The sequence below is a fragment of the Syngnathoides biaculeatus genome, chromosome 14 (assembly GCF_019802595.1).
Source record: "Syngnathoides biaculeatus isolate LvHL_M chromosome 14, ASM1980259v1, whole genome shotgun sequence".
Taxonomy (NCBI): Eukaryota; Metazoa; Chordata; class Actinopteri; order Syngnathiformes; family Syngnathidae; genus Syngnathoides; species Syngnathoides biaculeatus.
In genome coordinates, this window is record NC_084653.1 from 7,687,628 (window position 1) to 7,702,671 (window position 15,044).

A 15,044-nucleotide genomic window follows, 5' to 3' on the forward strand; every position below is an offset into this window, starting at 1 on the left:
GGAAAGACAACCTCTGCAACTACTCTGCAAATAGTTTTCATAAATTGACCAACTGCAAGTATGTATACATGAGATGCCGACTAGTTTTCAGGAGCTGCTGACAGTCCGTGGTTATTTTTATTAGTCACTGATCATCTTGAATTAGTGTTCATGAATTGTTGACTGTCCATGACTTGTTTTCATGGGGTTTAGAGCATCTGCAGATAATTTTGTTCAGTTGATTCCTGTCGCTACTAATTTCCATAATTTGCCAACATTCCGTGAGTAGTTCTCATTAGTTCCTGACCATTTCCAACTTGTGTCATTTTCATTAATTGCCAGCTAGTTTTAATGAGTTGCTCAATGCCTACGACTAGTTTTCATGAGTTTCTGACAGTCCACAACTAATTTTCTAAAGTTTAAGAATGTCCGAGTTCATTAGTTGCTGACTGTTTGATGAGTTCCAATAATCTGTGATTTGCCCAAAATAAAGTGTCTTGGGACTTATTTGTAACCCACACATGTTACTTGACTGCATATCTGGTGTAATGTGCAGAGCCACCTGGCCCACCTACTCCAAAGGTGACGGACTGGACCAGGTCAACTGTGGAGCTCGAATGGATTCCTCCCCTGATGGACGGAGGTTCCAAGGTAACTGGCTACATTGTAGAATTCAAGGAGGTGAACAAGGAGGAGGAGGAGAAGAAGGCTCAGAGGAGGTTGCTTCTACTGAGCAGTGCCGATGAGGAGAAGGAACCCGAGGCCCCAGAGAGCTGGGAGAAGGTAAACCAATTTACTCAACTCTGTAGTCATGGGAAATTCATAACTCGTGAACATGTATTTTATTCCCATGTTGTGAACTCTCCAGGCCAAGGACACAGAGATCAGAGGAACCAAATTTGTGGTGCCCGGTCTGAAAGAAGGTGCTTTATACCGCTTCAGAGTCCGAGCCATAAACGCCGCTGGAGTCGGTGAACCAGGACTTGTTTCCGAGCTGATTGAAGCAAAAGACAGGACAAGTAAGAGTTACTATTACTACTAAGTGCTACTAGTAGTAGTAGTAGTTTTTGAAATTATGAGGCATTGCTAGTTGTTTTCTTGTTTTTGCTTTATGTTGCAAGATTAAATTTACCTCTTGAGCCAGTTTCAGACATGCCACCATGAGAGGAAAGTGGGTAAAAAAAATATTAGCAATTTCGGTTAATACGTTGCCCTGGTACAATGCAGCCCTATGGGGGCACAAACCAGTGCTATCTGTAGGCCGGTCCCAAGCCCGTATAAATGCAGGGGTTGCGTCAGGATGGGCATCCGGCGTAAAAACTGTGCCAAACAAAATGAGCGTTCATCTAAAGAATCCCAGACCAGATCGGTCGTGGCCCGGGTTAACAACGCCTGCCCCCGGACTGCTAACCTGCAGGGCGTCGGTGGAAATTCAGCTACTGTGGGTCAAAGACAAAGAAGAGGAGGAAACCCAATCCATCGTCAGAAGAAAAAGAGGAATGCACAGAGCCTACAACTGAGTGTAGGTACTTTGAATGTTGCGACTATGACAGGAAAATCTCAGGAGTTGACATGATGATTAGGAAAATGATATTCTGTGCATCCAAGAGAGCAAGTGGAAAGGTAGTAAGGCTAGAACCTTAGGAGCAGGGTTTAAATTATTCTACCACGGTGTAGATGGGAAGAGAAATGGAGTAGGGGTTATTTTAAAGGAAGAGCTGGCTAAGAATGTCTTGGAGGTGAAAAGAGTATCAGATCGAGTGATGAGACTAAAATTTGAAATTGAGGGTGTTATGTATAATGTGGTTAGCGGCTATGCCCCACAGGTAGGATGTGACCTAGAGTTGAAAGAAGAATGGAGGAAAAGTGTTCTAGGTCCCGTTTTTAAGAACAAAGGTGATGTTCAAAGCTGTGGGAATTATAGAGGAATAAAGTTGATGAGCCACACAATGAATTTATGGGAAAGAGTAGTGGAGGCTAGACTCAGGACAGAAGTAAGTATCTGCGACAACAGTATGGTTTCATGCCAAGAAAGAGTACCACAGATGCATTATTTGCCTTGACGATGCTAGTGGAAAAGTACAGAGAAGGCTAGAAGGAGCTACATTGTGTCTTTGTGGACCTAGAGAAAGCCTTTGACAGAGTACCAAGAGAGGAACTGTGGTACTGGATGCGTAAGTCTGGTGTGGCAGAGAAGTATGTTAGAATAGTACAGGACATGTATGATGGCAGAAGAACAATGGGGAGGTGTGCCTTTGGTGTGACAGAAGAATTTAAGGTGGAGATGGGACTGCATCAGGGATCAGCTCTGAGCCCCTTCCTGTTTGCAGTGGTAATGGATAGGCTGACAGATTAGGTTAGACTGGAATCCCCTTGGACCATGATGTTCGCAGATGATATTGTGATATGCAGTGAAAGCCGGGAGCATGCAGAGGAACAATTAGAAAGATGGAGACATGCACTGGAAAGGAGAGGAATGAAGATTAGCCAAAATAAAACAGAATATATGTGCGTGAATGAGAAAAGTGGAGAGGGAAGAGTGAGGCTACAGGGAGAAGAGATAGCGAGGGTGGAGGACTTCAAATATTTAGGGTCAACAATCCAGAGCAACAGTGAGTGTGGTGAGGAAGTGAAGAAATTGGTCCAAGCAGGTTGGAACAGCTGGCGGAAGGTGTTTGGTGTGTTATGTGACAGAAGAGTCTCTGCTAGGATGAAGGGCAAAGTTTACAAAAGAGTGGTGAGGTCTGCCATGATGTACGGATTAGAGACGGTGGCACTGAAGAAACAACACGAAGCAGAACTCGAGGTAGCAGAAATGAAGATGTTGAGGTTCTCGCTCGGAGTGAGCAGGTTGGATAGGATTAGAAATGAGCTCATTAGAGGGACAGCCAAAGTTGGATGTTTTGGAGACAAGATTCGAGAGAGCAGACTTTGATGGTTTGGACATGTTCAGAGGCGAGAGAGTGAGTATATTGGTGGAAGGGTGCTGAGGATGGAGCTGCCAGGCAAAAGAGTGAGAGGAAGACCAAAGAGAAGGTTTATGGATGTGGTGAGGGAAGACATGAGGGCAGTTTGGGTTAGAGAGGAAGATGCAGAAGATAGACTAAGATAGAAAAAGATGACACGCTGTGGCGACCCCTAACGGGACAAGCCGAAAGGAAAAGAAGAAGAAGAAGTTTGCCCCGGTACCTGGGCAGAGGGGACGTTGGTTGGGTAGCCGAATATTGTGCTCAATTTAGAGCACTTTGTAATGACTAATACAGGAATATTCTGGTACAGTGACCTTGTGCAAGTGGTACAAAGACTTTGAAATACTTAAGCACTTTAAAGAGACTAGCTGTGTGACAATCTGGAAAAGTGTCAATTGTGCAATGGTGCAGATACTTCTCAAGTACATGAGTGGCTGGTATTGGTCAACAACAAAATACAAATAGTGCAGGGTGGCGAGACTAAAAGGACGCATCATATATAATTGGCCCAACAGAGATGTGACAATAATCTGAAACCAAATTGGCAGCATATTACAAAGGAATTAAAAGTGAACTATTTACAAAGTTAATGGCAAGAGGGAAGAAGCAATGTCTGCTTGTCTTAGTTTGCATTGTTTAATTGGGCCTACCTGAGGGAAACAGCTTGAACAGGTGCTGACCAGAATGTGTCGGGTCCAAGAGAATTTTGCATGCAAGTGCAAGTTCTCAAGGGTGGGTAGTGGGGTGCTGACATTTTCAACAGTTTTGGTAGTCCATTGAAGTTGGAGTTTGTCCTTTTTTGTGGTAGAACCAAACCAGAGTGTAATCGGTGAACACAGGAATGATTTTATTTTTTCTATTTAGAACTGCTTCAAAAGCTCCTGTTGCAAGCTGGGGTTCTACAGAAGTTTTAAGAATTACATCTTTTGCTGGGTCTTTTTGAGGATGGAGTCAATGTTGGTCTCCGACTTCAGATCATGAGCGACTTTAATACCCAGGAACTTGAAAGTCTTGTTGGTTGACACAGGGCAGTTAGACAGCGTGAGGGGCAGCTGTAGCAAAGGGTGCCTCCTCAAGTCCACGATCATGGTCATCACCTCGGCACATCAATTAGGCAGGGTAGCTTATCTAGTGTTAATACCTACTGTATATCCAGGAAGCCCAATTAAAGAAGGTGTGTGTGATCATTACTAGATCTAAACATTATAAGCACTCAAATTTGATTGGAACAAAAGTGCCCAATGCGGAAGTCAAAATCGTAGCCCGAACAAGATTGGTCGCACACGAAATCGTTGATAAAGAAACGATAATTGAGAAATAAAAGTAGCGAGTGGCATTTTGATCTTTTCAACAGAGTAAAAGTTTCTTCTTAACATAAATAAGTACAAAAAATAAAAAGTATGTAGTGGTAAAACTACATTGACAAGTTTATCCAAAATGGTATTTAAATAAATGTAATTGGGTAAATCTAATGTGATGTTTCCCTACTTCTGCACCTGGCCTAAGAGCCACAGCTGTTGCACTTTCAGCCACTTATTGAATGAACCAACTGTCAAACAAACCAATACAAAATGAGAACATTTGCAAAGAGTTACTCCAAGTTTTGACTCCTGCCTCAGGGACTCACACAGAGACTTAAGTGGCCCATCCGACTCAAGGTCCTGATGACACTCAGTAGCCTAACTCTAACCCTCACCACACCCTTTAAAGGAACACATTCTACACTAATTACACTTAATAATTTTAGTTTATTACTTTGCATTCAATTTTATTTATTTATTATAAAACTGCTACTTTCCTTTATTAAAAACACATAACAAAAATTGGATATAGAGTCAACATCCACATATTTGTGGTTTCAAATTCACCTGTCCGGGATTAGAGTATTGCTTAGGCACCATCTTGCGTTTTTGCAGATTTTTATTTGTGGCAGAGCTCCATTTCTATTCCCCATCAATGGCGGGGAATCACTGTACGAGTAAATTAAATCATGAGCTTGGTCAGGGAACAACTGAAATTTCTAAGTCAAGATAACACTTTACTTGCAAAAACCTTCCTTCCAATGCCATGTAAGATGCTAGCTGCATCATTTTGCTCAACGATCATCCCTCCTTTGTTTAGTTGCACCTGAGATGGACCTAGATGCCTCCGTGAAGGAGAAGATTGTGGTCCACGCTGGCGGGACTATCCGAATCATCGCCTACGTGTCAGGCAAACCAGCCCCGAAAATCACCTGGAGCCGTGATGACGGTGATGTCCCCAAGGAGGCCACAGTGGAGACCACGGGCATCTCCAACTCCCTAATAATTAAGAACTGTAAACGCCAACACCAGGGCATTTACACACTCTGCGCTAAGAACGAGGGTGGCGAGAGAAGGAAGGCTGTCATCGTGGAAGTCCTGGGTGAGTTCAAAGGGTCTCAAGGACTGGACACCTTCTCATCTCCCACTGTTCTCAACATGAGAGGAAAAGTTTGCTTGTTTCAAGTTGATTATTTGTCGCTCATTTAAATTTACTATACAACATTCTGTGCAGCACTAAGCTCTACTATTAGAGATGCAGGGTAAATTTAGAGCCAGAAAAGGAGGCAGAGACATTCCCCTACAAATCTGCAGTAACAGTTGTTCTCACATTGCAGAGAGAATGTTTTTGAGTATTGTTTTATACTGTTTGAACGTGTTGTTCCTCTGTATGTATTAACGTAGTTAGATCTACACAAATTTCTATTCACTCGTCTATGGCCTTTTACACTAAATGGATACGGATTTTTGTTATACAAAATTTGAGTTTGTTGAAAACTCTGGAGTATACAGTGTTCAATCATCTTTTGTTTTAACAACAATGACTGTAGCTTAGTAGGAGAACTTCTCTGCCTCTTCTTCCGGGTCTTAAATATAGTGCTTAGTGCTGCCCAGGATGTTGTGGCAGAATGTGGTACAACACTAAAGACGTGCAACTCAAACATGGACTTACGTATGGATTGAAAATGCATTTCAACTTACTCAAAAGTATCCTTATGTCATAAATGTTCGTTAGGTGAACGTATATAAATAGCATTACATATCTGTGATATAGCAGGTGCCCAAAGGATCTGTGGTGATAAAACAGTGATCATTGTAAATGTGGTAGGTGTTAAAACAAGATATCCCATTTCTGGCCTTCAGATGTTCCTGGACCGGTTGGCCTCCCTTTTGCTGGTGAGAACCTGACTAATGACTCCTGCAAGCTGACCTGGTATTCTCCAGAAGATGACGGTGGCTCAGCCATCACTAACTACATAATCGAGAAGCGGGAGTCAGACCGCATGGGCTGGACTTCAGTGTCCTACACAGTGACCAGAAACAATGCCGTGGTGCAAGGACTGCTGGATGGTAAAGGGTATTTCTTCAGGATTGCTGCCGAGAACATCATCGGCATGGGACCCTTTATTGAGACGGACAAAGTCGTGCTCATCAAAGACCCCATTTGTAAGTGTTAAGAAATAGATCTTTTCTTAATCTTTGTAACCTATAGGGATCGGGTTATTTCCAGATGGAAAAAAAATAGTCTTTTGCTGACCTGAATCGAACCCATGACAATAACTTCCTGTGTATGGATACACCCCCAAAAGGTTTGGCATTTTTGAGATAGGGTTCAAAAAAATCGAGCGGAATCTGTGAGTGAGGAGGTTAAATGGAGTTTATTAGATCTTAAGACTGCCTTCTATTGTAAAAACTTCTAAAGGGATAAACTGGGAACTAGAAATATCAAAATAATGTATTTTTCAACAACTAATCAATCATCAAATGAATCGCCATTTTTTTGGTAATCGATTCATTATTTAGTCCAGTGATTCTAAACTGGTGGATCAGGACCCAAAAGTAGTTCGCGTCATGAAAAATTACATGTACAGTATTTGTATTTACATTTTTTTAGGTACGGTACAGAGGCGTACCAAGCTCCCACATAGAATATTTTGGGAAAATGACAGTAATGTTACGTACTTGCTTTATTCTCTAATTTACATTGTAAACAAATTCAGTGCAGCTAGGCCACTGGCTACCAAGCATCATGGCTAGCAATATGCTTTTGATGGTACTTTAAACTCATTTTAAACAGTGGTTAAAGATATAATACACTACATGTTTTCAAATGCTCTTTTGAAAGAAAAAATAAATATATTATTCTTAACTTTTAGAGAAGTAGTTTGTGGTTTTTGCGACAGGAAAATGCTGATCCCAAGGGGACATCAGTTGGAGAACCACTGGTTTAGAGGTAGTGTTAAACTTGAAATTGTCTAACTCCTCTGATTTCAACCGGTCAACACTAAATACTCTCACATTTGTGTAGTCCTCTATGAAATCCAGCTGATTACCTTTTGACTCAAAAAAGGTCATTTGGAAAACAATTATAAACATTCTATTTTCTGACATGTTAAAAAAATAAGTCAGTTTAGTCTGTCAGGAAAAACTATCATTATGAAAGTTATTTGTACCCAGGGGATGAATAACATGTAATTGACACGTAACCTGAAGCACCCTCAGAAGAGTATCTCGAACTAGTACCCATTCCTTTGCATGAAATCAGTTGCCAAGAAGTAGGTCTCATCAAAAAGGTTGGTGAGTACATCACTCCCTGTTGTGTCATATTGCTTCACTGAGTAGGCCACAATAATCTGTTACCAAACAGTAATTAAAGAATATATTTTACCAGTCACTCACATTTGAAAAATGTACGGGTGTAGTCAGTCATGCCCGCAGATATAAAGTTACGGGTTTGGTCCACCAGTCATGCACGCAGATATAACGTTGCAGGTGTGTGTTCTGTTTGTAATTATGAGTGTACCCCTTTAAGAGTGGAGGGGGGCGGTGTCAGGTAAACTAGATAGTAGAAGTAGGCTGAGCAGTGACCATATGTTTCCTTCTTAAAAAAAAAAAAAAGCCGTCAGGCTGTATTTCACTGCGCTGGATCGGTTTTCATGTGCGCCGAGAGTGTGCGACAAGTGCGCAATTGCGCAGTGGTGCATCTTAGAGGGATATTGGTCAAGACTACACAAAATAAGCGATGTCTTTCAATATCTATGTATTTCTACTCGTAACAAATTTTACGCATGTGATTTTTCATGCTCAACTGTACAGATTTGCGAGTGCGATGGCACGCAGGCGCGTATGCGCCCGTCAAATCACAGTGACTGTATTTTTCGATAAACCTTAATGCTACATTTTTAGCCGATTCAATTAATCAATGGAATAATCGATACTATATCCGTCCACCATTTTCTAAGACACTTATCCTCACAAGGGTCACGGGAATGCAGGAGCTTTGGGTCATGGGAATGTAGGAGGCTATACCAGCTAACCTCCAGAAAAAGGCTGACTACACTGTTAACTGGTCGCTAGTCAGTTGCAGTGCACATGTCGACACTGTTAATGATTGGGAACTGAACCCACCCTGCCTGAACCAAAGTCAGGCGAGCGTACCACCACACCATCAGTGACAATTGATACTATAAGTGGTTCTAAACATATTTGATAGTGACAGCCCAACAGGGAACCAAACCTCCATCATCAAGTTTGTGTCAGATAAAGCTCCGTCTTCTCCCACCCAGACGTGTGATGTCATTGTGAAAGCGTCTATACATCCACCGAACAAAATTAATTATGACCAAACGGGAAATGACAACACTTCTCTTCTTTTTAGCTGTACCTGAGCGTCCAGAGGACCTGATCATCACTGCCATCAATAAGGACTCGATCTCGGTTGCCTGGAGGCCACCCAAATATGACGGTGGCGCGGAGGTGACCCAGTACATCCTTGAGTCTCGCATGATTGGCCGGGACAACTTTATTCGTGTGGGTAGTAAAGACAAGCTGATGGACAGGAGGTTCACACTGAGCGGACTGAAGGATGGCTCTAGCCATGAGTTCAGGGTGTCTGCCGTTAACATTGTTGGACAAGGCAAATTTTCCTTTGCTACCAAACCCGTCCAGTGCAAAGACGAGCTGGGTAAGTGAAATGCCTTGAATTTGTGGATTATTGTATTTGTGTTTTAAATTACTTAATCTACAAATAAGCAGGCAGTATTGAAAAAGCAAATACTGTGGAACCTCAGGTTCCCGCTTGATTAATTTAATTGCAATTAATCCATTCCACCCAGAGAACAATGATATGTTTACCTTATTTTGATTGTTGTGTTGTAAAATATAAATATTGCCAATATAGAAATAGGTGGAAACATTTTTTATGATGATGAAATAACTGCAGGTCCGCTAAGAAATCAGTGTGCAACCTTTTCGGGTAGATTCCATTCAGTGTGATTACTGTGTTACTTACTCTAATAGCCATCACCTCCCACAATATACCAAAGCTTTTGCATTGCATCATGAAATGTGGTGGCTTTTCTAGACAAAAAAACAAAGATACCTGAAGCACGGACCCAATGATTTGTCTGTGGTGCGAGAAAAAAAATAAAATGTTCTAAGCCTTCCACGGTCATACCAAGACTGTTCATAAACTGAATTTAGTATGAAACTAGAGGTAGTTTTTTTTTTTTTTTTAAATGTTCAAAAATTGAATACTTCATAAATTGGGTAATTTGTAAACAGAGTTTCACCTTCCACTGTACTCACATTTGAGTACTTTTTGTTTGAGGATGTTTTAACCTAGTTCACCTTCACCTTTTCCACCTATATTGTATGAGAATAAGGAATTGAAAGGTTTTCATAGATTTTAATTGACTAAAAGGTTCAATTTGATTTCTCCAGAGCTTAAGTTGGAAATGACAAAATCAGACATCAATTTTCAGCCTTAGGAAGTTTCATTACATTTGAATTGACACAGAAAAAAAAAAGAAGAAAGGTTGACACGAATGGCCATGTACAGCCCAAAGAAGAGGTACATACAGAAATTGTATGTATGTTTGTCATTTCCCATCCCTCAGAACCACCAAACCTGGATCTGGACTTCCGAGACAAGATGATGGTGAAGGTGGGAGACACATGTACACTGTCCGGACGCTACAGTGGCAAACCAGCTCCAACGATCACATGGACAAAGAACGATGAAGAGCTGAAGCTGGATGAAGACATCAGCATCCACACAACAGCCAGACACCTCAGTCTCAACTTCAGCAAAGCCAAGCGAGAGCACAGTGGACGCTACTGTGTCAGCGTTGACAATGCAGCCGGAACTCGGACTGGGATCTGCTCCATCACTGTGGTTGGTGAGTCACGATACAAAGCCCAATTATGCTCTCAGAATGACAACTCCTGAGAAAGCTTATTAAGTCATGTTAACACCACAAATATTGGGTGATTTAAAAGTAAATAGCTATTTTAAAATGTGGTGGTACATAGAGTTGCCAGTGACCTGACTCACAATTATTTTACATTTTTTTTCTTATTTTGCTTCATCTTTCAAACCAAAATTTGAATGAATGAAGGAATGAATGCCATTTATGGTCATCATCCAAAACTGTACAGTGAAATTGGAGAGGCTCTCCTGTGTCAGTGCATACATAAAAACATGGCATAAATAAATAAAAACAAGAATATAAATAAATAAAATTCTGGAAGAAATTCTGAGCTGTGCTGCTTTGATTCTCCTCTGAGGCCTTGCTCTCTCTGCCTCAGTGCAGCTTCCGTAGCAAACGGAGACACCATATGTCAGCAGACCCTTGACGGATGAGCTGTAAAAGGCCAACTGCGACTTTTTGTTCAGGTTGTTTTTCCAAGGACTCTCAGGAAGTGGAGATGTTGTTGAATCTTTTTCATGACCGCTGAGATATTGTCTGTCCAGGAGAGTTTCTCAGAAATCAAGACTCTCAGGAATCTGAATGTGTGGACACTTGACGTTAATGAAGAGCAGAACAAGTTCAATTCTTGTCCTCCTGAAGTCCACAATGATCTTCTTCCTTTTTATCGTGTTCAGTTCCAGATTGTTGTATTGTTGTGAGCTTCTGTACCTCCGCTCTGTAGGGTGACTCATTTCTCTTTGAGATCAGACCGACCAATGTTGTGTCGTCAGCGAATTTGACAATGCTGTTATTTTAGTGGACTGGGCTGAAGTCGAAGGTATGGAGACAGTACAGGAGGGGTCTTAGCATGCAGGCCTGTGCCGAGCTGGTGCTCCGTGAACAGGCGGAGGAAAGGTGGGAGCCAATTTTCTCAGTCTGTGTTGGTTGGTCAAAAAGTCCTTGGTCCAGGTGCACGTGAGAAGAGGGAGGCCCAAAATGTTCAGTTTAATCATCAGAATGTCTGCAATGATTGTGTTAAATTATCAACAAAGAGCATCCTAGCGTTGCTCTGCGGTTGTTCCAGGTGACTGAACACAGCGTGCAGAGCTATGCCGATGGTCTCGTGGTGGGAGTGGAAGTTGGGGGACAGACAGTCTTTGTGTGGTGTGAGGGGAACAGAGTGAATTTTTCTTAAAATGGTTATTAAAAAAGACAATTTATTAAAAAAAATGATAATTTTTTTTCTAAATATCCTTTTCTAGAATAATAAATCTTATTTAAAAATACTATTTTTTTTTTTTTTTTTTTTTTTTTTTTGCTTTTGCTTGTTTTTTTTCTTTATGTTGGAAGTCCAAATTTTCAGGTATGCCGCCCCTCAAGTAAAATGAACAAAAAAAAAATTGTACATTGTTCCTGGTTATTTGCAGGGATTACACTCCTTATACACCTGCAAATAACAAAAATCCACGAATAATACATGGAATATTAATATACATATGTATGGTATGTACCATTTATGAGGAACCATAAGACACACTTTAAAGTCTTAAATTTTTTTCAAAATGGAGAGCATACCTATTGTGCACAATTGTTGTGTGACTTGTCCACTGGAGCACACTTGAGCACTCTGGTTACTTTGTTTACATGTTTGCTAGCACATGTTTTAGTGTGCATGTAAGCAACCAAATGATGGTGCTTACAAGACGTAAAGCAATAATTGCCTTTTACGTCTGTAAGCAGAAGAAGATTTTATTTTTTATGGAGGCAGGTCATTACCCACATTGTTGCACACACTCAGGGTGTCACATCGAAACTAAAATTATCAATAAGGAGGGTCCTTGGTGGCACAAAGTATGCTGGGAGTATGTAAATAGCGTTTAATGTGCATGTTTTGTGTCAATTATTTCTTGAATCACTCTTTTGTTTGTGTTATTATTTGCCAGTTATTCATTTCTGTTTGGTGTGGTGTTATAATTTTTGTTTTGATCTGACACCGTGAGTGTACATTGTCAGTAATGAGTTGCCTTCAGGGGCAATGTCAGCTTCTTCTGCTTATAGATGTAAAATGCAATTGTTCCTCACTGCCTCGTGAGCGCTGTCATGTGGTCACTTACATATATGCTAAAATATGTGCTAGCATGCATGCTAACAGTGTAATAAGCTTGTTTAAGTGTACTTTGTTGGAAAGTCACACAACTTTTGTAAATGTTGGAACTCAGTCTGGCCATAAGTTGCACCACATAGTTAGGCGTCATGTCTAATTTGGTGGCTCGTTGATTTAGAGAATTCAAGACCTCGATGAAAGTGAAAATACAGTACATTAAAAAATAAATAAAACGGAAACACCAAAATACGCGAATATGCATATGAACAGTGAGCTACGAATCTGCATGGGCACACTGTACTATAAAAATTAAGGTGTGTTGTAATGACCTGGAGAGTGAGGAAATCACTTTTTTATTTAAGCTAAATTTGAAGCTTTGTACACCAGTTTCCTCACTCATCTGGCATAAGCATTGACCTGATCACTGACCTGATATTAACCTGCACCACATTTCCGATATCCATACAGTTGAAGGAGCATGTGTGGTCAAAATGAATTCTGTGACTAATCTGAATTAATACATAATTAATGCATTGATTTATTTTTTTTTGTGGGCGGCACGGTGGCTCAGCTTGAAAGCGTTGGCCTCACAGTTCTGAGGTCCTGGGTACAATCCCGGATCCACCTGTGTGGAGTTGGCATGTTCTCCCCGTGCCTGCATATGTTGTCTCTGGGCACTCTTGTTTCCTCCCACATCCCAAAAACATGCAACATTAATTGGACACTCTAAATTGGCCCTTGGTGTGATTGTGAGTGCGGCTGTTTGTCTCCTTGTGCCCTGCGATTGGCTGGCAACCAGTTCAGGATGTACCCCGCCTCCTGCCGGTTGACAGCTGGGTTAGGCTCCAGCACTCTCTGCGACCCTTGTGAGGATAAGCCCCTAAGAAAATGGATGGATGGATGGATGGAATTTTTGGTGATTGATCATGAGTTAGCTTTGACAACCCTAACGTAAATACAAAATGAGAACACTTGCAAGGAGCTGCTGTCGGCCACAGTTATCACTCAGAGACTCAGGCAAAATTAACCTTTTGACAATCAATCACTAGGCCACAAATTTTAAATGTACATATAGAACACCACTGTTGTTATTGGTCTTGTGCCTTTTGGCTGGTGCCACTTTACCAGAATTATACTTTATAAAGCAAATTGACTGTATTTCTTTAGATTCTTTAGATTTTATTAGATTTTGTTGTGTTTAATATCATATTTAAATGGGGAATACTGAGTTGATAAAACGTGTTAATTGAGTTTTGCGCTTGGTCATAGAACGCATTAAACGTGTGAGTCAAGGTATCACTGTATTTTACAATATAACTTACGGAGTATCTAACTTTTCATTCACAGTGTAGTTAACCTCTGAATTCTTCCTTCTGCCAGACCGACCTCAGCCTCCTGAGGGCCCTGTGGTCTTTGACGAAATCTTCAGAGACCACATGCTCATTTCCTGGAAACCTCCTCTAGATGATGGTGGCTGCGCTATCTCGAACTACATAATTGAGAAGAGAGACACCAACCGAGACTTGTGGATGCCCGTCACCACGTCCTGCACCAGGACTACTTGCAGGGTCCGGACAAATAGATTTACAGAGCTTTGACAAATCCACCCGAGGTTAAGTCACATCGCTGTTTAACTTTACGGTTTTCTTTATTCAGGTCCCAAAACTGATTGAAGGTCGCGAATACATAATCAGAATCATGGCCCAGAACATCTACGGCATCAGTGACCCACTACTGTCGGTGGAGACCAAGGCCAGAGACATGTTCAGTAAGTGATGAAATGGGTTAAGTCTGTGTAAATCATAAAGAAGTCTCAAATCAAACGTGCAACTTTCGGTTTGTGGCTGGCTCAACTGAGCTCAGTGCTGGATAGCAGATATCCCACTTGCTCATAACTGGAGCTGATGGCCATTAATCCAACTGTGTTTTCTGTTTGTGCTACAGAGGTGCCTGATGCTCCCAAACAGCCCACCGTTAAAGAAGTGTATCACAATTGTGCCCTCGTATGCTGGGAACCTCCAGTTGATGGAGGAAAGCCAATCACAGGCTACATAGTGGAAAGGAAGGAGACCATGGCCAATAGGTACAAACCTAGTACTCACTCACTCACTCAATAAAGCAACAAGTTAGTCAATCTATCAATAGATCGATCTCTTTCACTGTCTCACATTTCATCTGTATTCCGCAAAGTTTGAATGGAGGCAACTGGACTCTTCTTGGTTTGTTGAAGATGATGATGCTTCAGTTCTAGATTCCCTCTATTTCTCTGGTAGTGGTGGTGGTCACAATAGTTACTGCTGTTGTTGTTGCTAGATGTTCTTGGTAATAATATGGCTTGGTAGTAGCCACTTTTCCTTTGGGGGGAATGGGGTGTGTGGAAAACAAATGTGGTTAGTTTAATCTTCATCCTTGTCTTACTTTCTGATTTTGCATACTGCAAATCGGGGGTGGGCAAACTACGGCACGCGGGCCACATCAGGCCCATTGACCAGTTCAATCTAGCCCACCAAGGATTGGTACAGAATTGCCCGAAGCATATCAAAATCATGACTACATTTATTGGACCTTGTCTGTAATGCCGACTGGTTCCAACAGGTTGTGTTGTGATGCCCACTGGTTCCACCAGATGGTAGGTCCAGTGATACATTTAGTTGACATTCGCTATTCTAGTCATATGGTGCTTTAGCTCTGAGCACTTCAACCACCAGGAGTAGACGAAGAAGAAAAGTCTACAATGACTTCTGAACGGTGATTCTGCTATCTATCTATCTATCTATCT

The 15,044-nt window shown here is 41.4% G+C and overlaps 1 protein-coding gene across 1 annotated transcript in view; it reads left to right on the forward strand.

The window, feature by feature from the left end:
- ttn.2 (titin, tandem duplicate 2) overlaps nt 1–15,044 on the forward strand; it is a 281,273-nt gene that overhangs the window by 175,639 nt on the left and 90,590 nt on the right. The window contains exons 182-190 of the mRNA XM_061840871.1: nt 536–762; nt 848–998; nt 5,070–5,351; nt 6,113–6,415; nt 8,628–8,933; nt 9,868–10,149; nt 13,646–13,833; nt 13,922–14,033; nt 14,210–14,348. Of these exons, the coding sequence (XP_061696855.1) occupies nt 536–762; nt 848–998; nt 5,070–5,351; nt 6,113–6,415; nt 8,628–8,933; nt 9,868–10,149; nt 13,646–13,833; nt 13,922–14,033; nt 14,210–14,348 (1,990 nt within the window). The remainder of the gene's footprint in view (nt 1–535; nt 763–847; nt 999–5,069; nt 5,352–6,112; nt 6,416–8,627; nt 8,934–9,867; nt 10,150–13,645; nt 13,834–13,921; nt 14,034–14,209; nt 14,349–15,044) is intronic.